The following is a 26364-nucleotide window of genomic DNA, read 5'->3' on the forward strand; positions in this document are numbered from 1 at the left end:
CACCTGTCTGAGGGAGCATCCAGGGCACTCCTCCCCAGGGCCTGGCTGCAGGGGGTGGGTAGAGGACAATGACTCATCTAAGAACACTAAAACCCAGTCTCAGTTTCTGCCGGAAGTGATGTGTACCACTGAGGCCTTGTTCCTGTCGAGAAACACACGGCACGGCCCAAGAGGTGAGCCCCGCCTCTCCCTTGCAACCTGGACAGAAAATGTGCAAACACCTGGAGCAGATATTCCCGACTGCCAGTTACACAGTTTGTGTTCCCACGGGTCCAGCAGGAACACGTTTTATCAAGAATGTGCCGTGGTTCCAGAAGAGATGGCACGACAGCCGGCACTGTCGGTGAGCATGGGTCATCTTTCCAAACCCTGACCCTGAGGTCCCAGGAGGCCAGCTGCAGCTTCCCCGATGCCCCTTATTTAAGAAGGCATTGAGCAGTCCACTCTCCCGGGGTTGGGCCTCAGTTTTCCTACAAGGGTCAACAGCCGTCTTCCATGTAATATATTCCCTACACCTCTCTCTAGGCTTATTTTTAATTTATCTGAACTCTAATCTCAATGTCGCCGTCAATACTGAACACGGGAAGTGTGACTGAGTCTGAGGAAACTGGGCACGAAGCTGTGAAGAAAATCAGAAGGCGCTCCGTCAGCCTATTCAATAAGTGGAGGGCCGAGTTACCGTTAGAGTTATACAAATTACCTCATGCTCCTTGGAATAAGAATGCTACTGAAGACACTGCTACTCTTGCCCCATTAACCAGATCACTGAGCTCTGCAGAGAGATGCAGGCTTCCAGCAGCAGTGCTGCCCTGGGGGCCATCTCACCAAGCGTCCGGCTGAGCGAAGGCTTTACACACACGCGCTTTTCTCTCATTTTGATATAAGCAAGTGAGAGCCAAACTCACAAACCTACATACGGGAAGGGCTAAGAACAGGGAAACTTGTAAAAGCCAACTCAGGACAATTTTTAAAAGCGCTTCCTTTCCCATAGCCGATCCATGGGCCACAGAGAGGAGAACGAAGTCCTTCGTAACGGGAGTGTGGCTACAATGGCCCCAGCGGCCAGCACCACACGGGACCAGGACCCGCAGACGCCTCCTACGAGCCTGACGAGGAGCAGCCGTTTCACTGCCACAGCCGCTGAAGAGGACACGGCTGTACGACGACGGCCCTACAGACGGGGAGACTGAGGCACAGTGCTCGAGGCTGTGCCCCTCCTCAGTGGCAGAGCCAGGGTCCACCGAGGCCATCTGCCCTTGATCCTGTCATCGTGGGGGCCGCGGTCAGAGCTGAGAGGTCTGTCAGTAAAGCGCGACCAACTTGTCATCAGCCGTGTCCTCCAAGCGGAGCGGCGGTCAAAGGGAAAACCGCAAGCTCCATCTGGAACCCTGACTGCAAGGCTCGTGCGCTCCCACGGCCCACTGCGCTCCAGTGACGACCTGCCCAGGCTCACCTTCTTCCTCCTCTCCGTCCTTATGGTGCGCAGTGACAGGGACCAACGCCAGCAGGGGTGGAGAGAGGAAAGGGAAGGCTCACAGAGGGGGAAACTGTGTTCTCTAAGATGGACTCAGTCACCTCTCCAGGTGGAGAGACGTCCCGGGAGCACCCGGCGTGGCCCGAGAGCTGCTGCACCACCTTCCGGCGGAGCCTTCCAGGGCTGCCTGCCACACACACAGGCTACAGGACGTCCACTCAGCACGCCGAGAACACACGCGACGCTCAGCTTTATTAGTTGGAAGGATATGCTAAAATTCAACCAGACAAGACTCTAAAAAACCTACATTATTGTTAAACTGTTATGCACAGATGTTAGGATTCATTTTAAAACACTTAACCTGGGCATGCACCAGTACTCAATGCCTTGTAACACAATCAAGAGGCCATTCTGGATCACGGTTAACATTCCAGCCACAAAGCTGCTCATGCCGCCCACAGCGGCTGGCCGCCCCTGCACACCTACCGTCCAGCTGCGTCTTCTTCGGCTGCATGGAGGGTGAGGACAGAGAGGATGTGACCCGGAAGTTGGCGGGGAGAGTCTCTGCGGACCCAGCAGCTAAGCCACGAACATCCTTTGGTCTAAATTTTTTTCTCCAAGAAGGTGCTCTCCTAAAGCTTTTATCATGGTCCTGGGAAATTAAAGGACAGAAAACAAGACTGATTTTAAAATAAAGGACAAAAATAGACAGTCAAGTTACCAGCCTTGACCTGACTGCTGAACTCGTCACTGCATGTTTGTTCACACCTATTTAACCCGTTCCTGATAACCACAGGATCTACTGTCCCCACCGGGAACTTCTGAGAGTGACGGGCCCAGTAACACTATGTGGGGCCCTCACTGGGCATCGATGAGGACGGCCCTGGGCCGGCCAGGTGCATGTGCCTCCTGTTCATCACCCCGTTTCCTTTCTTATCTTGGAGAAATCATCTTCTTGCCGTATAAGATAATACATTTCTATTTGTCTTAAAATAGTTTCCAAGCTGTAAGCAGTTCTGCCTTAGAGCCGGGGAAGAGCCAGCAAGCACTCCTTTAGCTGTCCTCCTAGTCACCAGGCAAACTCACGTTTTCTTAAGGGGCAACGAAGGAAAGAATAAAAACAGTGTGGGAACAAACGAGTCACGACTGTGTGAGGGGAAATTAACATGTTGCGTTTCTCTAATCTCCTTCTAACAGGTTTCTCCAAAGCACAGGGACTCTGGATTGGGGTCAGACATCCAGCGGTCCCCAAACATAGCCCATGGACACCATGCCTCGGCTGCCACCAATGTTGATGGGAACAACATTTTTGAGGGCTATCAAAACTTAAATAGCAAATATTTTAAAAACAGAAAACCTCAGACTGAAAATACGAGTTTCTTACTATCTCATTTAACACATTTTTGAGAGCAAAGCTTAGCTCAGGAGGTAAAATCATCTCCACACTTAGAAGAGAGACTGCCGACGGGGCTCACGTGCATATGAACAAATAATTCACACTGAATGCAAATTTAAATAAAATTCATTAGGCTGAAAACTCACTTCATCAAAACTTCTGTCCGTCCCCATGACCAAAAGGTTGTTAAATTCTCGTTCCAAGACAGCGCGAGCCTGAAATCATAACAAAACAACAATACCGCAAAGCTTCATCAATCTAATCTGAAGGACGTTAGCATATCACAACTGTTTTTCAAATCAAGACTTTTAAAAAGCTCAGGCTATAAACACCTTGAGCCATGACAGCATTTAATTTAATTGAATTAATTAATTTATTTGAGGAAGATTAGCACTGAGCTAACACCAGCTGCCAATCCTCCTCTTTTTTGCTGAGGAAGACTGGCCCTGAGCTAGAATCCATGCCCATCTTCCTCTATTTTATATGTGGGACGCTGCCACAGCATGGCTTGCCAAGTGCTTCCACGTCTGCACCCGGGCTCCGAACCGGCGAACCCCGGGCTGCCGAGAAGCAGAACGTGCGCACTTAACCACTGCAACACCGGGCTGGCCCCCACAACCACATTTTAAATTAGGGGATTCCTGCGGAGCCCATGGATGGGCTTTCAGGGAAAGGGACCCATGACCGCTGGCAGACTATCTACGAAAGTGTGCTCTGTGGGTTGGTGCTGGTGGGGGGATGGGGGGTATCGGCAAAAGACATACAATCTTCTGTAGAAGAAGAATAAATTTCCTGATTCTCAGGTGAGCCCGTGTGTCAAAAAGAATCACACAGGGCAATAGAAACAAAATTAACAGAATCTCCATCGGTGTACCTATGAGCATTTCTCTTTCCACGTAAGAACTAAATACACGTCGTCACTCCTACGAGCATATGGACTTGAACGAAGTTTCCCCTTTTTTTTTAATCGCAAGACTCTCATGCTGACAACAGAAAATGGAAGGACAGGCAAAACTAATGAAGAATTAAGCATTGCTGGTTTGGAACCAGTATTTTGTGGATTAGGGATAGTTGTCTGAGGTACTGTGAAGTTTTGTGTCCACTCAGTTAACCAGCTAGACGTCTCCATCAGGAGACCTGACTGAACGCTGAGTGGGAGCCGGGCCGGCTCTGCAGCATACCTGTGTGTTCTGCTTAGGGATCCGTAACAAGAGCGCCAGTGCACTGAAATCGAAGGTTTCATCTAAGGCCACAAGTGCACCGTGAACGCCACTCTCCACCAGATTGTTTGCATATTCTTTAAGACCAATTGAGACGATCCAGCGAATCACTCGATCGTTGCTCCACACAAGCACGTCTACAGGTGAACAGAAACAATTAGAACGGCGTCTGCACAAAGCTGTCTTCATCATGCACACCTGTAACAGCACACAGAAGGTGGGCAGGCAACGGCTGCTGCATTTAGAGGTCACGCCTCGGCCCTCCTCCATCGAAGGGAAACTGTCCCACTAGAACTCATGCTGCCAAAGAACCCAAGAGCAATGAAGTTCTTACGGACATTTATTTTCCAGAGAACAGAAAATGAGGAGGATCCAGGGTCAGAAACCAGAAGGACAGAGAAGAAGCTGAATGCCCACCAGGCACGAGCGCGCTTCCTCTGCAGCCTTCAGAGTTTCTGAAACACTTTCTTTTCGTCAGAGAAGGAGTTGGCGCCCTGCTCGATTCAACACAAATGTCTCATTTGTAATCTTGAAGCTTGTTTCCTTGAAGCCTTTTTTGTTGTCTCATTTTAAAAAGAGAGAAACTTAAAGATGCTCTCCAGCATATCAGAGACTGGGGGGAAGATCTTACACCACACGAAGTGATCCATTATTAAATTCGCTCTAGTAGAGATCTAAAAATAGCCACTCCATGAAAATATCTCCGGATGCTCACCAATCACTTCCAAAGACAACTTTTGTCAACTATAAAAAGATTTAAAACAGATACAGAAAACAGACAAAACTGATTTACCCATTTTATTTCCAATGCCCTTTTATACTATACACACACAAACACTATATATATAGTATAAAATATATGCACTACATATATAGTATAAAGTGTGTATATATATATAGTATAAAAGCTGGCTTACGGTTTTTCTTGTGATTCACGTTAGCTCAATCATGACCAGACTATCCTTTAAACGGGCTGTGTCCTCAACCAGTTTTGTCTTCAGTTTCTTTCTTTGTAAAACCTGGGGAAGAAGACAGCACTCACACGCACGGGGTTGTGGGAAGGATTAAACAATTAACCTCTGAAAGTGCTTCGAGTTCTTAAGTCTTACCTATTATTATGACTGTTGTTAGTGATTTCTTTATTCTGAAAATTCTGGGAGATTTTACTTTGAGCTTAATCGTTAAGGTCTTACTTAAAAGCAGACTATTGTAGTCGATGCTTTCGAGGCATGCCGGGTGAGAGGCTCCCATTGCATCTCCCCACCTGCGCTCTCACTGAGCCGCCTCTGCCATCGTCCCCTGCTAAGGAGCTCCTCCTCCACCTCCAAGGCCCAGCTGAACCAGCGCCTCTGTGCTGCCCCCTGAGCCCTGGAGGCAGAGCCACAGGGCTCCATCTGTGCTCCTGAAGCCCTCTGATAAGTGGCTAGAGCAGAATCGCCACACTGGAGTCCAGTGAGCCGACAGCAGTGCCCTGCCCATCTGTGCCCTGCTGTTACCCAGCAGTGTGGCACGGGGTGGCATTTCTGAGTGAAGGAGTACACACGTCAGAACAAGTCACAGGAGGAGTGTTCCCCTTGAGACGGTTCGCGCAGACTGACGTAAGCACAAGAAAGCAGGCACAGGTGCTGTGCCTCAGAGGAGGACCGTGCTTCCTCCCAGAGCTGCAGGGCGTGGTGGCGCACCCTGGTGGTAAGTCACGAGCTGCCCCACAGCACAGCCACACACACACAGGTGCTGTGGTGCTGCGGCCAGGGAGCGAACCTGGGCCGCTGAGTGCTGGGGGCCAGACTTGAACCACCAGGCCATGAGAGGAGGGTCTTCAAAGCACTCATCTCCAACCCTCCCTCCTCTGTAAGGATGCCAGACTAGTTTTCTCCACTTAACAAATTTCCTAATATTTTTAAAAATGGGAAATCACTAACCCACAGCCAGCATCATACTCAATGGGGAAAAACTGAGCGCCATCCCCCTGAGAACAGGAACAAGACAAGGGAGCCCACTCCCACCACTCTTACTGAACATAGTACTGCAGGTTTGGGCCAGAGCAATTAGGCAAGAAAAAGAAAGAAAAGGAATCCAAATTGGCAGTGAAGAAGTGTAACTCTCACTGTTTGCAGACGACATGATTTTATATAGAGAAAACCCTAAAGAAGCCATGGTGGGGCCGGCTCGGTGGCTGAGTGGCTAAGTTCACATGCTCCGCTGAGGCAGCCCAGGGTTCGGATCCTGGGCACGGACATGGCACCGCTCATCAGGCCACATTGAGACGGCGTCCCACATCCCACAACTAGAAAGACATGCAACTAAGATATGCAACTATGTACCAGGGGGGTTTGGGAAATAAAGCAGGAAAGAAAAAAAAAAAAAAGATTGGCAACTGTTAGCCTAGGTGCCAATCTTTAAAAAAGAAAAAAACAAGCCATGGGAAAACTATTAGAAATAAACATCTACAGCAAAGTTGCAGGATACAAAGTCTACTTACAAAAATCAGTTGCATTTCTCTACTCTAATAACAAACTAACAGAACGAGAACTCAAGAATAGAATACCATTTACAATCGCAACAAAGAGAATAAAATATCTAGAAATAGGGGTGACGTCAGCAACATGGCAGCGTGAGCTCACCCAGGACTCTCTCCCCTCCAAATTACAACTAAAAAGAGCAACTGCTTTCCAACCAAAAAAAAAAAAAATCCCAATAACAGAAATCCTCACAGACCCACAGCAGCCAAACGATGGAAGGCGGAGAGGCTGGAGCCGCCCTCGGAGGAGCTGGAACGGGGTCTTCGCTCCCTCCCCTAGAGACTGGGATCGCTGCCGTGGGTGTGAGAAGGAGCAGGGGAGGGGCCGTGCATTGGGAGATCGTGCAGGACTCCCACCGCTGGAGCAGCAGAAACCCTCTAACAGGGGACAGCTTTCGCGTGGGGGAACCCCAGCAAGCCAGGGCCCTGGGAGACCAGAGAGCGAGAGCTGTGCCAATCCAGGTCGGCATGAGAGAAAGCGTCCCTCCTCCCTCCACCCATGCTGGGCGCCACCATCGTGGCTGAAGGCGCAGGGCTCAGAACCAAGGCTCTCGACCCCCATCTAGTGGCGACAGGCTGTACCTGCAACCAAATAACAGCATCATGCGCAAAAACCTCTCCTCTACCATCCAGCAATTTATAAAAGTTCCAGTCCAAAAGGAAAACAATAAAAACACAGAATTATGTCCCGAGGGCTTGGAAATGGGTAAAGTAAGTGAAGAGGAGTTCAAAATAGCTATCCTCAAAATACTCAATGAGGTAAAGGGAAATATAGAGAAACAAGTCAACAAGTTCTGGAGTTACTTCACAAAAGAGATTGAAATTATAAAGAAGAATCAATTAGAAACACTAGAGACGAAAAACACAATGGACCAGATAAAACAGAATACAGATTCCCTGAATGCCCGTGTAGACACCATAGAGGAGTAAACTAGCATAATCAAAGACAGGCTGAATGGCTCCAGACAGAGGAAGAAAGACAACTAAGAATTAAAAAAACTGAAGAAAAGCTCAGAGAAATAGCTGACTCAATGAGAAAATGCAACTTAAGAATCATCGGAATTCCTGAGGGCGTGGAAAAGGAAAATGGAGCAGAAAGTGTGCTCAACGAAATCAGAGAAGAGAACTTCCCAAATCTAGGGATTGAGAGAGAAATGTGTGTGGAGGAAGCTTTCAGATCTCCTACATTTGTCAACGTAAAAAGACCTACTGCAAGGTACATAGTAGTAAAAATGGCAAAAATGAAGGACAGAGAAAGAATACTCAGGGCAGCAAGGCAGAAGAAAAGAACCTACAAAGGAACCCCTATCAGACCTTCAGCGGATTTCTCGACAGAAACCTTACAAGCTAGGAGAGACTGGAGTGACATATTCAAAACTTTAAAGGATAAAAATCTTCAGCCAAGAATACTCTATCCAGGAAAAATATCCTTCAGATAGGAGGGAGAAATTAAATCTTTTCCAGACAAACAAAAGCTAAGGGACTTCGTAGTCACAGGACCTTCACTACAAGAAATCCTCAAGAAGGCTCTCATACCTGAAAAAAGAAAAAAAGGGAGTAAGGGGTCACAAAACACAGAGTAGGGAGACAAATAGACAGAAGCTAAATAGGATAGCAAATATTCAACTATAGCATTAGGATAAAGGGAAGGAAATCACCAAAGCAAAGATAATCTTATCACTCTAACCACAAACTCACAACACAAGTTGGAATAAGAGATGAAAATAATAATTTCGGAGGGGAGGAGGAAAGGGACTGAAACAATCTAGGCTAAGGAAGTAAGAGACCACCAGAAAATGGACTATGTTATACACGAGATTCTGAATACAAACTTCAGGGTAGCCACTAAACTGAAAAACACAACAGAAACATAAAACATAAATAAGGAAAAATCTAAGAAACCCAGCCTAAGAAACTGCAGAAGTCAATGGGTAGGCTAAAACACACAGGACAAGAAACAAAGGAAACACAGGAAAACCGGAAAACGAGCAACAGAATGACAGCATTCAGCCCTCATGCATCAATACTCACCCTCAACGTAAACGGATTGAACTCGCCAATAAAAAGACACAGAGTGGCAAAATAGATTAAAGAACGAGATCCAACAATTTGTTGCCTCCAGGAAACACACCTCAGCTCCAAGGACAAACACAGGCTCAGAGTGAAGGGGTGGAAGACAACACTCCAAGCCAATAGCAAACAAAAGAAAGCAGGGGTCGCAATGCTTATATCAGACAAAACAGACTTCAACATAAGGCAGGTAAAGAGAGACATAGAGGGCCAATATATAATGATCAGAGGGACACTTCATCAAGAAGAAATAACGCTTATAAATATCTATGCCCCCAACACAGGAGCACCGAAGTTCATAAAGTAACTATTAACAAACCTAAAAGAAGATATCAAAAATAACACAAAAATAGTAGGGGACCTCAACACCACACTCACATCAATGGATAGATCATCCAGACAGGAAATCAACAGAGAAACAGTGGAGCTAAACGAAAAGCTAAAACAGTGGGACTTCATAGATACATATAGAATGCTTCATCCAAAAACAGCAGAATACACATTCTTCTCAAGCGTGCATGGAACATTCTCAAGGATAGACCATAGGTTGGGAAACAAGGCAAGCCTCTACAAATTTAAAAAAATTGAAATAATAACGAGCATCTTCTCTGATCATAATGTTATAAGGCTAGAAATTAATTACAAGGAAGAAGCTGAGAAAGGCACAAGGATGTGGAGACTAAACAATACGCTATTGAACAAGCAATGGATCATGGAAGAAATTAAAGAAGAAATCCAAAAATACCTGGAGACAAATGAAAATGATAGCATGCTATACCAACTCATATGGGATGCAGCAAAAGCTCTATTAAGAGGAAAATTCATGGCCATTCAGGGACATCTTAACAAACCAGAAAATCAGCAATCTTAAACTACACCTAACTGAATTAGAGAAAGAAGAACAAACAAAGCCAAAAGTCAGCAGAAGGAGAGAAATAATAAAAATCAGAGCAGAAATAAATGGTATTGAAACAAAAAAGGCAGTAGAAAGGATTAATGAAACAAAGAGCTTGTTCTTTGAGAAGGTAAATAAAATTGACAAACTCCTAGCCAGACTTACAAAGAAAAAAAGAGAGAAAGCTCAAATAAACAAAATCAGAAATGAAAGAGGAGAAATAACAACAGACTCCACAGAAATACAATGGATTATAAGAGAATACTACGCAAAAACTATATGCCAGCAAAATGGATAACCTACAGGAAATGGATAAATTCTTGGACTCCTACAATCTCCCAAAGCTCACTCAAGAAGGAGGAGACAATCTGAACAGACCAGTCACAAGCAAAGAGACTGAAACAGCCATCAAAAGCACCCAAAGAATAAACCCCCAGGACCAGATGGCTTTCCTGGGGAATTTTACCAAACTTTCAGAGAGGATTTAATACCTATCCTTTTCAAGCTATTCCAAAAAATTAGGGAGGATGGAACACTTCCTAACACATTCTACGAGGCCAACATCATGCTGATACCAAAGCCTGACAAGGACAGCACGAAAAAGAACTACAGGCCAATATCGCTGATGAACACAGATGCAAAAATTCTCAACAAAATTTTGGCAACCAGAATACAGTAATTCATCAAAAGGATCCTACATCATGATCAGGTGGGATTCATACCAGGGACACAGGGATGGTTCAGCATCCGCAAATCAATCAATGTGATACACCACATCAACAAACTGAGGAATAAAAACCACATGATCATCTCAATAGATGCAGAGAAAGCATTTGACAAGATCCAACAGCCATTTATGACAAAAACTCAACAAAATGGGGATAGACGGGAACTACCTCAACACAATAAAGGCCATAGATGACAAACCCACAGCCAACATCGTACTCAATGGGCAAAAACTGAGCACCATCCCCCTGAGAACCGGAACGAGACAAGGATGCCCTCTATCACCACTCTTATTCAGCATAGTACTGGAGGTCCTGGCCAGAGCAATCAGGCAAGAAAAAGGAATAAAAGGAATCCAAATAGGGGCGGAAGAAGTGAAACTCTCGCTATTTGCAGACGACGTGATCTTATACATAGAAAACCCCAAAGAATCCATTGGAAAACTTTTAGAAGTAATCAACAACTACAGCAAAGTAGCAGGATATAAAATCAATTTACATAAATCAGTAGCATTTCTATACTCTAATAACAAACTAACAGAAAAAGAACTCAAGAACACAATACCATTCATAATCGCAACAAAAAGAAGAACATACCTCAGGGTGAATTTAACTAAGGAAGTGAAAGACCTATACAATGAAAATTACAAGGCTTTTCTGAAAGAAATGGATGACGACATAAAGAGATGGAAAGACATTCCATGCACATGGATTGGAAGAATAAACACAGTTAAAATATCCACTCTACCTAAAGCAATCTACAGATTCAACGCCATCCCAATCAGAATCCCAATGACATCTTTACAGAAATAGAACAAAGAATCCTAAAATTCATATGGGACAACAAAAGACCCCGAATTGCTAAAGCAATCCTGAGAAAGAAGAACAAAGCTGGAGGCATCACAATCCCTGACTTCAAAACATACCACAAAGCTACAGTAATCAAAACAGCGTGGTACTGGTACAAAAACAGGTACACAGATCCATGGAACAGAACTGAAAGCGCAGAAATAAAACCACACATCTATGGACAGCTAATCTTCGACAAAGGAGCTGAGGGCCTACAATGGAGAAAAGAAAGTCTCTTCAACAAACGGCGCTGGGAAAACTGGAAAGCCACATGTAAAAGAATGAAAATTAGACCATTCTTTTTCACCATTCACCAAAATAAACTCAAAATGGATCAAAGACCTAAAGGTAAGACCTGAAACCATAAAGCTTCTAGAAGAAAATATAGGAAGTACACTCTTTGACATCAGTATTAAAGGGATCTTTTCGGACACCATGTCTTCTCAGAGAAGGGAAACAATAGAAAGAATAAACAAATGGGACTTCATCAGACGAAAGCGCTTCTTCAAGGCAAGGGAAAACAGGAGTGAAACAAAAAAACAACCCACTAACTGGGAAAAAACATTTCCAAGTAATACATCCGACAAAGGCTTAATATCCATAACAGATGAAGAACTCACACAACTCAACAACAAAAAATTAAACAACCCGATCAAAAAATGGACAGGAGACATGAACAGACATTTCTCCCAAGAAGATATACGGATGGCCAATAGGCACATGAAAAGACGCTCATCATCGCTGATCATCAGGGAAGTGCAAATCAAAACTACACTAAGATATCACCTTACACCCATTAGAGTGACAAAAATAACTGAAACAAATAGTAATAAATGTTGGAGAGGTTGTGGAGAAAAAGGAACCCTCATACACTGCTGGCGGGAATGCAAACTGGTGCAGCCACTATGGAAAACAGTATGGAGATTCCTCAAAAAATTAAAAATAGAACTACCATACGATCCAGCCATCCCACTACTGGGTATCTATCCAAAGAGCTTGAAGTCAGCAATTCCAAAAGTCCTATGCACCCCAATGTTCACTGCAGCATTATTTACAATAGCCAAGACATGGAAGCAACCTAAGTGCCCATCAACAGATGACTGGATAAAGAAGATGTGGTACATATATACAATGGAATACTACTCAGCCGTAAAAAAGAACAAAATCGTCCCATTTGCAACAACATGGATGGACCTTGAGGGAATTATGTTAAGTGAAATAAGCCAGATAGACAAGACAATCTCTGTGTGACTCCACTCCTATGAGGAATTTAAACCTGTGGGCAAAGAGAACAGATTAGTGGCTACCAGGGGAAGGGGGGGTGGGGGGTGGGCACAAAGGGTGAAGGGTTGCACCTACAACACGACTGACAGACGATAATACATAACTGAAATTTCACAAGATTGTAACCTATCATTAACTCAATAAAAATTTTTTTAAAAAATAAAATAAAGTAAAAAATCTCACAACATGAAAAAAAAATACCCAGGAATAAATTTAATAGGGGGAGGGTGAAAGGGGTGATTAAGCACACGTGTGTGGTGATGGCTTGTAATTAGTCTTTGGGTGGTGAACATGATGGAATCTACATAGAATTTGAAACATGCTATGATGTACATCTGAAAGTTATATAATGTTATAATCAAATGTTACTGCGATAAAAAAATAAAAAATAAAAAGATCTATACAAGGAAAACTATAAGACATCACTGAAAGAAATCAATAATGACAAAAGAAATGGGAAGATATTCCATGCACATGGATTTGGAAGAATAAGCATAGTTAAAATGTCCATTCTAGGGGCCGGCCCGGTGGTGCAGCGGTTAAGTGCGCACGTTCTGCTTCTCAGCAGCCCGGGGTCCACCAGTTCGGATCCTGGGTGCGGACGGGGCACTGCTTGGCAAAAGCCATGCTGTGGAAGGCGTCCCACATACAAAGTAGAGGAAGATGGGCATGGATGTTAGCTCAGGGCCAGTCTTTCTCAGCAAAAAGAAGAGGATTGGCAGTAGTTAGCTCAGGGCTGATCTTCCTAAAAGAAAAAAAAAAAGTCCATTCTACCTAAAGCAATCTATAGATTCAATGGAATCCCAATCAGAATCCCAATGACATTCTTCATAGAACAAAGAATCTTAAAATTCACATGGGTCAACAAAAGACCCTGAATAGCCAAAGCAATCCTGAGAAAGAACAACAAAGCTGGAGCATCACAGTGCCTGACTTCAAAACGTACTACAGACCCATAGTGATCAAAACAGCATGGTACTGGTACAAAAACAGGCACACAGATCAATGGAAGAGAACCGAAAGCCCAGAAATAAAACCACACATCTACAGACAGCTAATCTTCGGCAAAGGAGCTAAGAATATACAATGGAGAAAGGAAAGCCTCTTCAATAAATGGTGCTGGGAAAACTGGACAGCCACATGCAAAACAACGAAAGTAGACCACTACCTTTCTCCATACACAAAAATAGACTCAAAATGGACCAGAGACTTGAAGGTAAGAGCTGAAACCATAAAACTTCTGGAAGAAAATACAGGCAGTCCACTCTTTGACATCACACTTAAAAGGATCTTACTGAATACCATGTCTACCCAGACAAGGAAAACAAAAGAAAAAAAGAAACAAGTGGGACTTCATCAGACTAAAGAGCTTCTGGAAGTCAAAGGAAATCAAGATTAAAATGAAAAAACAACCCACCAAATGGGAGAAAATATTTGCAAATCATATATCCGACAAGGAGTTAATCTCCATAATATAGAAACAACTCACACAAATGAACAACAAAAAAAACAAACAACCCAATCAAAAAGTAGGCAGAGGATGCGAACAGACATTTTTCCAAAGAAGATAGATGGATGGCCAATAGGCACATGAAAAGATGCTCAACATCACTAATCATCAGGGAAATGCAAATCAAAACTACATTTAGGGGCCGGGGCCGTGGCCGAGTGGTTAAGTTCGCATGCCCCGCTTTAGAGGCCCAGGGTTTTGCTGGTTCAGATCCTGGGTGGAGATATGGCACCGCTCATCAAGCCATGCTGAGGTGGCACCCCACATAGCACAGACAGAAGGACGTGCAACTGGAGGATACAACTACGTACTGGCAGGCTTTGGGGAGAAGAAGAAGGGGAAAAAAGAAAAAAAAGATTGGCAACAGATGTTAGCTCAGGTGCCCGTCTTTAAAAAAAAACCCAAAGAGCAAAAAACTACACTTAGATATCTTACACCCATTAGAATGGCTATAATCACCAAGACAAAAAACAACAAGCGTTGGAGAGGTTGTAGAGAAAAGGGAACCCTCATCCACTGCTGGTGGGAATGCAAACCGGTGCAGCCACTGCAGAAAACAGTACGGAGATTTCTCAAAAAGTTAAAAATAGAAATTCCATACAACCCAGCTAACCCACTACTGGGTATTTATCAAAAAAAAACTGAAATCCACAATTCAAAGAGACTTAGGTACCCCATGTTCATGGCAGCATTATTCACAATAGCCAAGATGTGGAAGCAGCCCAAGTGCCCATCGACGGATGATTGGATAAAGAGTATGGGGTATATAAATACACAATGGAATACTACTCAGCCATAAAAAAATAGATGTAATCGTCCCATTCGCAACCACATGGATGGACCTTGAGGGCATCCTGTGAAGCGAAATAAGCCAAATGGAGAAAGACAAACACTGGATGATTTCACTCCTATGTAGAAGATAATCAAACTTACGGACAAAGAGAACAATTTAGTGGTTACAAGGGGCAAGGGGTGTGGAAGGTGGCCACAAGGGGCGAAGCGGCACACTCACATGGTGTCTGACAAATATTAATGTACAACTGAAATTTCACAATGCTATAAACTATTATGACCACAATAAAAAAAATACTTTTTTTAATTTAAAGAAACTAGGAAATCACTTAGGCTGCTAATACACTGGGAAGCAGAAATACGCTAAATCAATTAAACATAATGTACTAGCCTTTTATTTCATTCTGGCTTTCTTCTCTTTTTCTTTCCAGTTCTTTCCGGTCATAATTCAGCCTTCGCAGGCACATAATTCCACACTGGAAGCTCTTTCTATTTACAAAAGAAACAAAATTACAGATGGAAACAGTCAAAAGCCTCCTAGCCAACGAGCAGGAACTGTGTGCAACGACTGACCTGTGGAAGCTGTCCGCCATCTTCAGCTGCCCGCGCAGGTCCTTCTTGGTGAGATAGGCCAGCATGCGCGCGTCCACCAGGCACTCCATGAAGTAGCTGCGGTATTGCGGGAGGCCCAGGCTGGGCAGCCACTCGTTCCCGATCCAATCATGGTTCATGTCCCCGTAGGCGAGTGTCTGCTTTCAACAAGCAAGTACGATCAGTTCAGGAAAAAGAACACCCAAGAGGTCACAAGGGCAGTTTAAATAATCTTTAAACTGGATTTTTAACCTATTACATATCCTTAAAGCTTAAATGAATGACAACACTGTTCTTTATCATTTCAAAATAATTTGATCTCCTATGTACTACCTTTTAAATTTGTCAGTAGAATTTTAACAGAAGGTATTATACCACTGAAAACCTATGACTCATTCGTGTTTATAAATTTAACCTATTTCCCCAACCACAATAAAAATGTAGCTGATAACACATGATCTTTCTGAAGTAATTTTTGTGTATAATACTATAACAACAAAGAATGATCATGACTCATGAACAAGTTTGAAGGATCAATCCACTGTACACAAAAATATCTGTGGCTGGTTTTAATTTTAACACTTTGTTTTCCAAATTTCCTCAACAAAAAATCTGTTAATTTCAAAATCCGTGTAAAAAGTGAACTGAAGGGGCCGGCCCCGTGGCTGAGTGGTTACGTTGGCGCACTCCGCTTCAGCAGCCCAGGGTTTCACCGGTTTGCATCCTGGGCCTGGATATGACACTGCTCATCAAGCCATGTTGAGGTGGCGTCCCACATGCCCCAACTAGAAGGACCCACAACTAAAAGCATACAATTACATACCAGGGGACTTTGGGGAGAAAAAGGAAAAATAAAATCTTAAAAAAAAAGTGAACCGAAAAATAGTTTTAAAAGAAGAGAGAAGCAAGACAACAACTGACAGAACTGAAAGGAGAAACAGAAAAATCCACAGTTACAGTCACAAGACCTCAACCCTCCTCTGACTCAGTCACTGATTGAACAAAGAAGCCAAAACAGGCAGACAGACCCCCTCAGTAAGGATCCAGAAGCCTTAAACAACACTATTGACCAGCTTGACCTAAGTGACGTTTCGTGGAACACCCCACCCAATAATAGCAGAATACGTTCATTTCAAGTGCGTATGGGATTCTCCAAGACAAATCTCAACAGATCTAAAGGGACTGAAATCATACAAACTATGTTCTCTGACCTCAACAGAATTAAATTAGAAATCAATAATAAAAAGATATCTAGAAAATTCTCAAGTATTTGGAAATTAGCATACGGCTAAATAACCCACGTGCCAAAGAAGAAAACAAGAGAAATGGGAAAATATTTCTAACTGAATGAAAGTGAAACACAATCTATTCAAAAATTGTAGGACATGGCTAAAGCAGTGTCTTGAGGGAAATTTATAGTATTAAACACTTATGTCGTAAATGAAGGAAGGTCTCAAAACAACAGTGTAAGATTCTACCTTAAAAAACTTGAAAAAGAAGAACAAATGAAATCCACAGCAAGCAGAAGGAAGAAAATAAAAGAGCAGAAATCAATGAAACAGAAACAAGAAAAATAAAACTATGAAACTAAAATCTGGTTCTTCATAAAGATCAGTAAAATTGACTAAGCCCTAGACAGAGTGACTAAGAAAAAAGAAAAGACGTACATTACCAATATCAAGAATGAAAGAGGGGACACACTATAGGACATAGACACTGAAAGGGAAAACTGTGAACAACTGTAAGCAACTTAGATAAAATGGGCAAAAGACAGCATCTATGAGAGCAACTCATAAGAAAGAGATAAGTTGTATCTTATCAGGACTCAAATTTGCAGTTATAAACTTTCTCTCACATACACATAAAATCTTTACCTTAAATGTCTTCACTGGTGAATCTTACCAAATATTTATGGAAAAAATAACAATTCTACACTATTATTCCAAAAAAATGGAGAAGAAATGCCTAACTCATCCTATGAAGCCAGCACTATCCTGATACCAAAACCAGACAAACACATTACAAGAAAACTACAGACCAGTATCTCTCATAGACACAGATGCAAAATTCCTCGACAAAATATGAGCAAATTAAATCAATAATAAATTAAAAGAATAAGCTATCACGACAAGTGAGGTTCATCCTACGAACATAAGGTTGGGTCAACACTTGAAAAATCAATGACATTCAGCCTATCAATGGATTCAAAAGAAATACCACTATATCATCTCAAAAGATGCAGAAAAGGCATTTGACAAAATTCATCATTCATTTATGGAAATCTCAGCAATCTAGCAATGGAAGAAAACGGCCTCAACCTGATAAGGGGCATCTACAGCAAACACAGGGCTGACATCACACTTAACGGTGAAAGACAATGTATTCTTCCTGAGATCAGGAACAAAGGGTCTGCTCTCACTAATTTTATTCAGCGCTGCGGTGGAACTCCTAGCCACGGTAACAAGGCAAGAAAAAGAAATCAAAAGCATAGGAATTGGAAAAAAAAAACCTGTCTTTATTTGCAGATGACCTGATTAGCAACATAGAAAATGCACCTACAAACTGGCTGTGAGAACTACAGCGAGCTTAGCAAAGCGGCAGGACACAAGGCCAGGACACAAACACGAGCTGTGCTTCTAAATACTAGAAGTGAACTGGAAACTGAAATTTACAAAATGCCATTCACAATGTCATCAAAGTCATGAAATCCTTAGGGATAAATCTAACAGAACACAGCCAAGCTTTGTACAATGAGAAATAAGCACACACATTATATGTATCTACAGACATATCCAAAAAAGGCACTCGCTGCCCCTCTGTCCGAGACCAGCTGCGCCCGCAGGCCTTCTGCAGTCCCATCACGGAATCCCTGGACACAGTCCCTCTCAACTACCACCGTGCTCTGCCTTGAAAACACGGCCTCTGGTCTAATTTATCACTTACACCAACCAAGCTGGAAGAAATGACTCACACTCCAACAAGAATGCTCAAATTCGAACAGAAAAAAACATTTTCACTATTTTCTCTAAGCAACCATGAGTGGGAAAAACATCAAACATTTTCGGGAAATCATCACACTGTCATGTTTTTCACTCTTTCAAACCTTACTCTCATCTCATATGCCTGAGACTTACGCATGAGCATCTGGTCTCATTTCCTTGCCTGTGATTACGTATTCTTAAATGGGCACACAACGCAAAGATTTCTAAATAAGAGAATTCCATGGAAGCGGAACCCTCCTCCTTTTTGTTTACTCATCATACACTCTAGTCACACTTCTTAAGTGGTCAGCGTCAGATAACGTAGGTCAGCGACTGAGGATCAGGCCCAGTCCAGGGAGCCCTCCATCTCCCGGGCCGCCATCAGAGCCTTCTGAAAAAGCCCTTGACACGGATCTCCATCATCGGACAACACCTGGGCCAGAAGAGGCAGCCACTGCCCAGGGCCTGCTAATCCACCACTGAAATGATCACAAACACACTTCTGTGATCTCTGTAAACTGTGAGGGCCGGCGGCAGGGACTGTGGCTGTCCCGCTCACTCCTGTGTCTGCAGCAAGCAGCACAGCCTCCCACAGACAGCCCACATGTGCCACTTGCTAAATGAAGGCACCCACGGCTCTCACCACACCTTGATGCTTTCTTCCCGAGGGCCCGAGGAAACCTTGAACCTCCCCTCGGCTTCAGAGCTGGCCACGAGGTAAGGGCACAGGAGAGGAACACTGTGTGACCGCGGCCCTCAGCAGACCGGGCGGCCTCACAGAGCCCAGGAAGCCTCTTCACTCCTCTCATCTAGGGGAGGCGACAGCGAGAGCAGCTCTTGCTTACTAGGAACACTGAGTGTTGGCTAACTCTGCTGCCGCGGGCACAGCTCACCCGTGTTTGCATTTCTACTGCAGAGAGCAAACATTCCGCTTATTTAATTTACACCTCGTGCCCCTGACACAGGGAATTTCCTACTCAAGTGCTGACAAAGTTCTGCTTCCTAGTGTGAAATACACCGACATTTAAGTAATTACGAAATGCACCCTTTTTAATTCACTGATGGTCATCAGTGGCCTTGTAAAGAGGTAGCTGACCAGGTTAAATCATTAATGAGGATATTTATCTGGCGTAGCAGCACAGAAGGCCCAAATCAGGGGCAGAGGGCTCACACCATCATATTATAGCTTCTCTCTTCTTTTGTTACAAAGAGAGAGAGAATTGGCTTTATGTTGGGAATACAAACAGAGGGAAACTGGCATTTCAACCAACAACTTCTACTCAGGAAAATTCTGATTTGAAACTATCCTGATTCTTTTCAGACATACAACGATCCCGTGAGGACCCTGAGCGCTCCGCCCTCAGCAAGAGCCTCGGGAGACGCCGCCTGCTTACACCGCGCGGCTGTGCGGGTCCCTCTAAAGTGCGGCATGTCACACAGCAACGCTGGTGGGGTCACAGGCAGGGACACGGCTGTGTTAGTCGAGCTGTCTCAGAGGAAGGCTGCAAGACACGTGTGGCAGCTTTTTGTGAGCTGAAGAGCTGGGGAGCTGAAAACGGAAAAGTACATTAAGCAAGAAGAGGCTTAATTTCTGAGAATTCCATTAGTAAGAAAGCCTTTTGATCAGCACTTAGTAAAACACCAACACGAAGACCCGGACGTGACGTCTCCACAGCAACTCCTGTGCTGGAAAGTTCTCAGAATTCAGTTTTCCCACCGGCAGACCTTGCGGTTAACTTACCCAAGCGGGTACTTAAATCCGCAATGTCAGGAGCCGCCGAAGCCCCAGGACCGCGTCCAGAAGCCGGTCCGCTACACAGAGCCGTCTACGCTAACCAGAACTGACACCACGGCCCCACGGAAGAGAGGTTCAAAATTGTCCATGAGACGTGCTCTTTACGCTCTGCTTCCGACTAATGCTTTCAAATCGTTAACAATATTCTGAAAAAGTTAAGATGTTAAAAATGTCAAGAAAAGTAAATTACGAGTTTTCATACGCCAATTCTTTTTGTTGCTGTACATATAGTGAAGAATATAGTATAGAAAGTCTCCAACCTGAGCCCAGCTTCCCTCCTCATCCTCCTGATGTTACGTGGTTAGGAATGAAAAGAACACAGCTGTTAGTATCGGTGAGCTTAGTAAGGCAAGCAGATCAACTTCAGAAGGTGCAGCGAGACGGAGGGGAAAGTTCGAGAAATCAAGGTATCATGCAAAACGCATGCAAAACAACAATCCCAGCTTCTCAGGCAGGAGCCGAGGCCCCCCCGGCAAGCACACTCAGTGAGGGAGAAAATGGGCCAGACCCTCAAAATGGAGTGTTCGGCCGAGGCCTCTCCCTAAAGGAGGTGTGAATTCAACCTACTCTAAAGAGAGAGGGCCTACCAATGTAAAGTTCCTGGAAAAATCGAAAATAAGACAAAATACGGATCCTATTTTATACATTTGACTAATACCTAGCGGAAATACTTATCAGGAACAACTGAGTGTAAAATGACCTTTCTGTTTCCCACAAAAAGGCCGGGAATGGTGCCGCTTGTAAGTGGGGTGCCCTGGGAGGAGGACAGGCTCGGGGCGGGACTGACCGTTTGTGGCGAGGCCGCGAGTGTTTCCATCTCCTCATGCGTTAACCAGACATTTCCTGTGGTCTACGGTGACCCAGGGACCACCACATCCAGGGCGAGGGAAGCAGTGACAGAGAGGAAGGTGGCAGACACGTGAGCCACGGGCACACAGGAGGAGCAGGGGAGGCGAGGCCCGTCTCCCCCTCTTCTCATTTGAGATGCCCACGTAGAAAAGGAGAGAACATCGACCAGCTCGCCCTTCTTAAAGAGTGACCACACCTAATTAATGCTGTGTGGTCAGCCACACGAGAAGAGCCCATGATTCCTAGAGCTGGATCTGCCCTGCTCACCCCCTGAGGTATGTGAAATATAAGGAGAAGAAAACACATTTTGCGCCTCTCAAAGTGTGAGTCATTCTCCAGTGCCCATCAACCCGCCCCATGGGAAAGGGCCTCAGCCCAGGAAGCCCACGCAGCCGAGCTCCGGACTGGGGGAGACGGCTCGGGGCAGGCGCTCCCAGGATGGGGCCTCTCGGCCTGCACAACCTCGCCAGGGGGCTCAAGAGGCAGGGAGCAGGACTGAGTGTGTCCAAAAGAAGGCCCAATCGCAACTGTACCGGAACACCGGCCCCACGTCCCGTCCCCGTCACTGCAGCCGCGGACAGCCAGGCCCCGCGGCTCTCAACGCAGAGCTTCCCGGGGGACGGGCTCTTCACCACTGGCCGTTAACCTCAGCTCGCAGGACGCGAGCTTTCTCAAGACAGTTGATAAAAACTTGGGGAAAACCACCCCAGCGCCTTCACTTGCAGAAAGGCCACGCTCATGTGAAATGATGGGGGAACAGGGACCAGATCGGATACTGGGACAAAACTCCACTGGGAGAAGAGCTGTCTGTGCGACAGGTGAGAACACAGGCTGACTGTCGCTACCACAACTCTTTACTAAGAGACAAAATCAAACAAACAAACAAAAAAGGCTCTTAACACTTTTTGTGCAAAGGAACCGAGGCCTGAATCGGGCCCTGACCTGCTACTCAGAGAAGCATGCCTGTGAGGCTCTTGGTTTCTTAATCAGGGTTTTTCTCTCGAGAGTAAACCAAAAGCTAAAAGCAGAGAGTGGGCACTGGGCCAATGAAAAGAGTCTGCACTTTAGAAATGAGGCGTTGGCCTGCCCTTATCTCCCAGTAACCGCTAATGTTTTCATTAGATTAGTTTTTAACGTTTCAAATAGGAGGACCCTCTTTAAGGACGTTCGAGGTCTCCCCACGGGGAGCAAACCGGATGAGCACAGGTAATGCCTGGTGCGTGCGCACACGCAGGCTAATGGACTGCTCAGAACCCTGAGCTCCCAGGGCCCTCAGTGCCAAAAATGGAAGCACCGAGGGGCCCAACGTCACATTAGAGTAAAACACTGCTTATAGCGCAACTGGGGATCGAGGCTTTTTTCCCTTCACTTTTGATGAATTTATGTTTAAATTTGTGATCGCTACTGTTGTTTTCAGAAACTCCTACTTCTATGTTACAATGCAGCCACTGAAGCCAGGCTGTTGTTAAAAAAAGCATTCAATAAAGTATTTTTAACCACTCAGTTTTCACCCGTTAGAAGCTGTGACGTTTCTGCAGGCTGAAATTTTAAACCGGAGCCCTGGGTGTGTTTACGAAGACTTGGAGAAGCAACGTCAGGAGGGGATAAACTGCTTTCAGGGAGACGCACCGTTCTTGACGTAGGAGGGGCTGACGGACTCGTGAGGGACGTGATCGCCTGAATGGCCAGCCTCAGCTTCAGCCTGTGCAGAGGGTTGCTGATGCCGATCTTGCGCTGGATCTCCGTGTCTGACAGGGTGGACATGATAGCCCCACTTTTCACGTTGGCTCGGCAGGCGGCCACATACCAGGCTGGCAACCCAACCCAGAGCTAGAGACAGGAAATGTTAAGGCCAGAAGGTTATGCACAGTGTGTGAAATGGATTAACACGTTCACATGAGTCACATACTTGATCCAGGATCGAAAGACGACTATACCTCCAGCCAGACGCCAACAGTTGGCCCATCCCATTGTGCAAAAGGTAAACCTTGTCTCCGGGCTTCCTCGAGCAACTCATGCCTACAAATAACCAGACAGTCACAGTGAAAGACTCGATCACACGCATACAGGAAGCAAGTTAGCAGAGTACTCGCTCTATACACTTTCACAAGCATAGTAGCACATATCTCATTATTTTCCTTTAATCTTCTAAACCATCCACTTAACGGTAGTTTGGTACATGTCAGGAAGAACTCCTGAACAATGAAATGCTGACGGACTCGACAAGGTTCTCTGTAGAATCATCTCCTCGCAGAATTAAAGAGTTATTACCCACTTTAAAAAAACCCAGCAGAGCCTTTGTATCCAAGGTAGGACATTCAAGCGAAAACATACTCGCTCTTCTCTTTCTAAACGATGAGGGAAAATATGGAGAAAGAGGAAACTAGACCGGGTCTGAACAGAGAAGCCTGCCTCTGTGGGAGCTTCACAAACGTTCAGCGTTCACACCACCAACACCGAGAACAATGTGGATTTTTAACACTAGGAATGGTCTACTGTAGCAAGCAAGTAGTGGACTGGATTTTGGCTGTTTCTCTTCCACGTTGCTAGTTAGCTAACTAGGTACTTGCTAAATTCAGACATTGGGTCATTCTGGGGTTTAACCCACAGGCTTCAAATCCAGAAAATTTCAACCCGGACAGTTTCTACCAGGACCCCAGACGGAGTGTGAGCCTAAGATGCCCTGCGCTGACAGCTACCGTGGGGCAGGAGGCAGGGAGGAGTCCCAGGGCCCTCGTGAGATCAGAAATATTCTGTAGGCCTGATTTTCAAATAGGCGAACTGGAACTTTACCACATTACCATCTTTGCAAATGATTCTGTCTACTGGGAACATGGCTATGTAAGAGAGAACAAAGAAGCTTCACGAATCTTATCTTGCTGCTTTGTGCTGTTTACCTCCAAGCCTTTCTAAGACACCCTATCACTTTGACAGGGAGAGCCTCGGAGAGGAGACGGGGCTGCTCACCGCACGCACCCCGACACCCCAAGTCATTTTCCATAATCATTTCTACAGAACACGTCGTCGAATCTTTTACTTCTAAAGATACATAACAGCTCTTCAACATATTGAAATACTATTAGACTTTTCTTAAGACTATGAAGTCTACGGACAATTAAAGCTCAAAACGTTTCACACAGGATCTCAAGTAAGTGTTCCTTAAGTCACCCTTAGGCTTCTGGGGAATAACAGATATTGTAACTATCCAGGATAATTCGACCAGAGGATGCAACAAATATCTTAATAGCTCAAGTAGAGTTAACAAGGGGCAAACTTCTCTAGTTCAAATAAGCAAAGCTACTCATAAATAAAAAAGCAGCCAAGTCCACTGGAACTGCCATCCCCCTGACACAGGAGGCCAATGCTGGACGGAGGGGGGAGGAGGGCCTCGCTGGGCGGGACCGACCGCCAGTGTGCTGAATTAAGTGCCACTTTGTGTTTCCTGGGGACAAGTTCTCCTCAAGGACAGTGGCTCTATCTTATGTTAACATGTCTGTGAGCCATAGGAGCCATATGAGCAAGACAAACACCTCCTCGGCAGACAGAGCAGGGAAAGACCTGAACCCTGACAGCACGGTCAAGGCCCAAGTCCTGCCCGCCTGGCCCGGCGGAGGGGCGGGGATGGCACTGGTGCCGGGCCAACAGGGCTTTCCGATCCCCACACTCTGAAGTGAACTAAACAGGTACTGAGTCCGGGGCACTTGGCAGAGAGTTCGTTTTTCATATGAAACAGACACTCATTGTACACAGGAACATAGGGTTAAAAATAGTCTGGTAATTCCATCATCTGGGGACTGGTGCACACCCTTCTGACTTCACCTGCAATGGTCGTTGGCTTTTATCAACAGCTTTCTCTAGTATGGATTACTTCTGGGTTTCACAGTGCAGGCCCAGCGCCCTGCTGAAAGGGCGATAAGGCAATGGAGGGAGAACGATGCATCTCTTAGATGCCGCCGAGAGACGCGAGAAGTGAGCGCGAGGACAGAGGAGACCCCAGCTGGGCGGCCGGCCCAGGTCTCTGTCTGCTTCCAGCTCCCTCCCCTATCAGGCTAGTTGGTGACCTTGAAGACCCCACACGGAGCCAGATCCCTGCGTTATCACCCCAGGCAGGAACACCAGCACCCCCTTCTTCTCTGGGGGTGACTGTTCTGTCACGTGAAGAAGGCCCCTGCCCGTGGGAGAGGAGAGGGCAGCGCCCCTGGAAGCTGTGCAGGGTAGGGTGAGCACAGGATGCGGAGACCAGACTGGAGACGCCGGGGCCAGCGCCACTCCTGCCCTCTCTGGAGCTCGGTTTCTCGAACAAATACGCTCCCTTCTTGCTCGGTCTAGGAACTGCCTTTCCCTGCTGGCCACTGAGAACGGCCTCAGGCAGACGGCCGCTCTCCTTCGTTTGTGACTACTCATCAGAGCACTTTCTAAGAATCAACAGAACCACCCGTGTGGTTCGACTTCACCGCAACCAGAGATCACCACGATAGCTGCTGAGTCCTCGTGACAGCTAACCGCCAGGGCACGAGGTCGTCTTCTACAGGCCCTTCGCTCCAAGGCCTGAAACCCGAGAGATCGAAGGCGGCAGGCCTCTCAAGTGCCGTGCGTTTCTCTGCATCCTAAGTCTACCCGAGGCACCCACCTCTGTTCTGCAGAGGCTGAGGCAGAAGCTGATATCCTGGGGCAATGAGGTGTATTCTGTGTGCCCAGATTCTATGGCCCCAAACCACTGCCCAGAAGCAAACACAAGACTCGTCTGCTTTCTGTTGTTACGTATTTCCCTCCTCTGCTTGGAGATACTGCAATCTCTGTCATCGCTTTGTCCACCTTTAGGATCTGCGATCTCCGTTTACAGAGAGCTACTCGAGAAACAAGGGCGGGGCTGCCGTCCCTGCGGAGTAAAGGGACGAGCGCTGGGCCCGCGATAGTCAGCCAGCAACTCGCGGCTGCTTGGCTGGGACTTGACCTCCTCCCTCGAAGATCATTCTAGACCCCAAGGGCGATTTTTTAAATACCTCTATACCAGGAAACTGATGTGCCATGCTTCCCAGCCTTAACATTAGGGTCAGAGGAGAAAGACATTCAGAAATATGCTAAATCCCCTGGGGAACAGGCACACGGATGAGACAAAGGTCATGTAACCCGTGAGTGACGGCGTGTGTTTTATAACTAGGACAGGACACGATGATGAAGTTATCTTTCATAACGAGAAGCGGTGTGGGCTTTGCTGACCAGACCCCAGATAAGGTGTACCATCCAAGCGACACACGCACCTCGTTTCTCTGAGGCTGACACTTTCAGTACCATGGCACCTTGCACCAACACCTGCTGGGCTCACGTCACAAACACGGCTCTACGGCCCACGCAAAGCACTACTCCCGCCATGGGGTGCAGCTCGCTGTCAGAGGCTGGGGGTGGGGGGCG

General features: G+C 45.7%; 1 protein-coding gene across 12 annotated transcripts in view; it reads right to left on the reverse strand.

Annotated features, from left to right (window-relative positions):
* The window catches only part of LOC138916701 (liprin-alpha-1-like), a 108195-nt gene that overhangs the window by 2864 nt on the left and 78967 nt on the right, over positions 1 to 26364 (reverse strand). For 6 of the 12 annotated variants that reach the window (XM_070229924.1, XM_070229919.1, XM_070229920.1 and 3 more), the window contains 7 exons: positions 22890 to 22971; positions 22582 to 22782; positions 15310 to 15485; positions 15128 to 15225; positions 4052 to 4227; positions 3017 to 3085; positions 1961 to 2126 (listed from right to left, as the gene is read on the reverse strand). In XM_070229924.1, the coding sequence (XP_070086025.1) occupies positions 1961 to 2126; positions 3017 to 3085; positions 4052 to 4227; positions 15128 to 15225; positions 15310 to 15485; positions 22582 to 22782; positions 22890 to 22971 (968 nt within the window). Of the gene's footprint in view, positions 1 to 1960; positions 2127 to 3016; positions 3086 to 4051; positions 4228 to 5007; positions 5110 to 13023; positions 13180 to 15127; positions 15226 to 15309; positions 15486 to 19702; positions 19858 to 20150; positions 20391 to 20616; positions 20954 to 22581; positions 22783 to 22889; positions 22972 to 26364 lie in introns of those variants that run through there. The other 6 variants (XR_011424033.1, XM_070229925.1, XR_011424034.1 and 3 more) reach the window with 6 other exon arrangements.

Source organism: Equus caballus, chromosome 12 (genome assembly GCF_041296265.1).
Source record: "Equus caballus isolate H_3958 breed thoroughbred chromosome 12, TB-T2T, whole genome shotgun sequence".
NCBI classification, from domain to species: domain Eukaryota; kingdom Metazoa; phylum Chordata; class Mammalia; order Perissodactyla; family Equidae; genus Equus; species Equus caballus.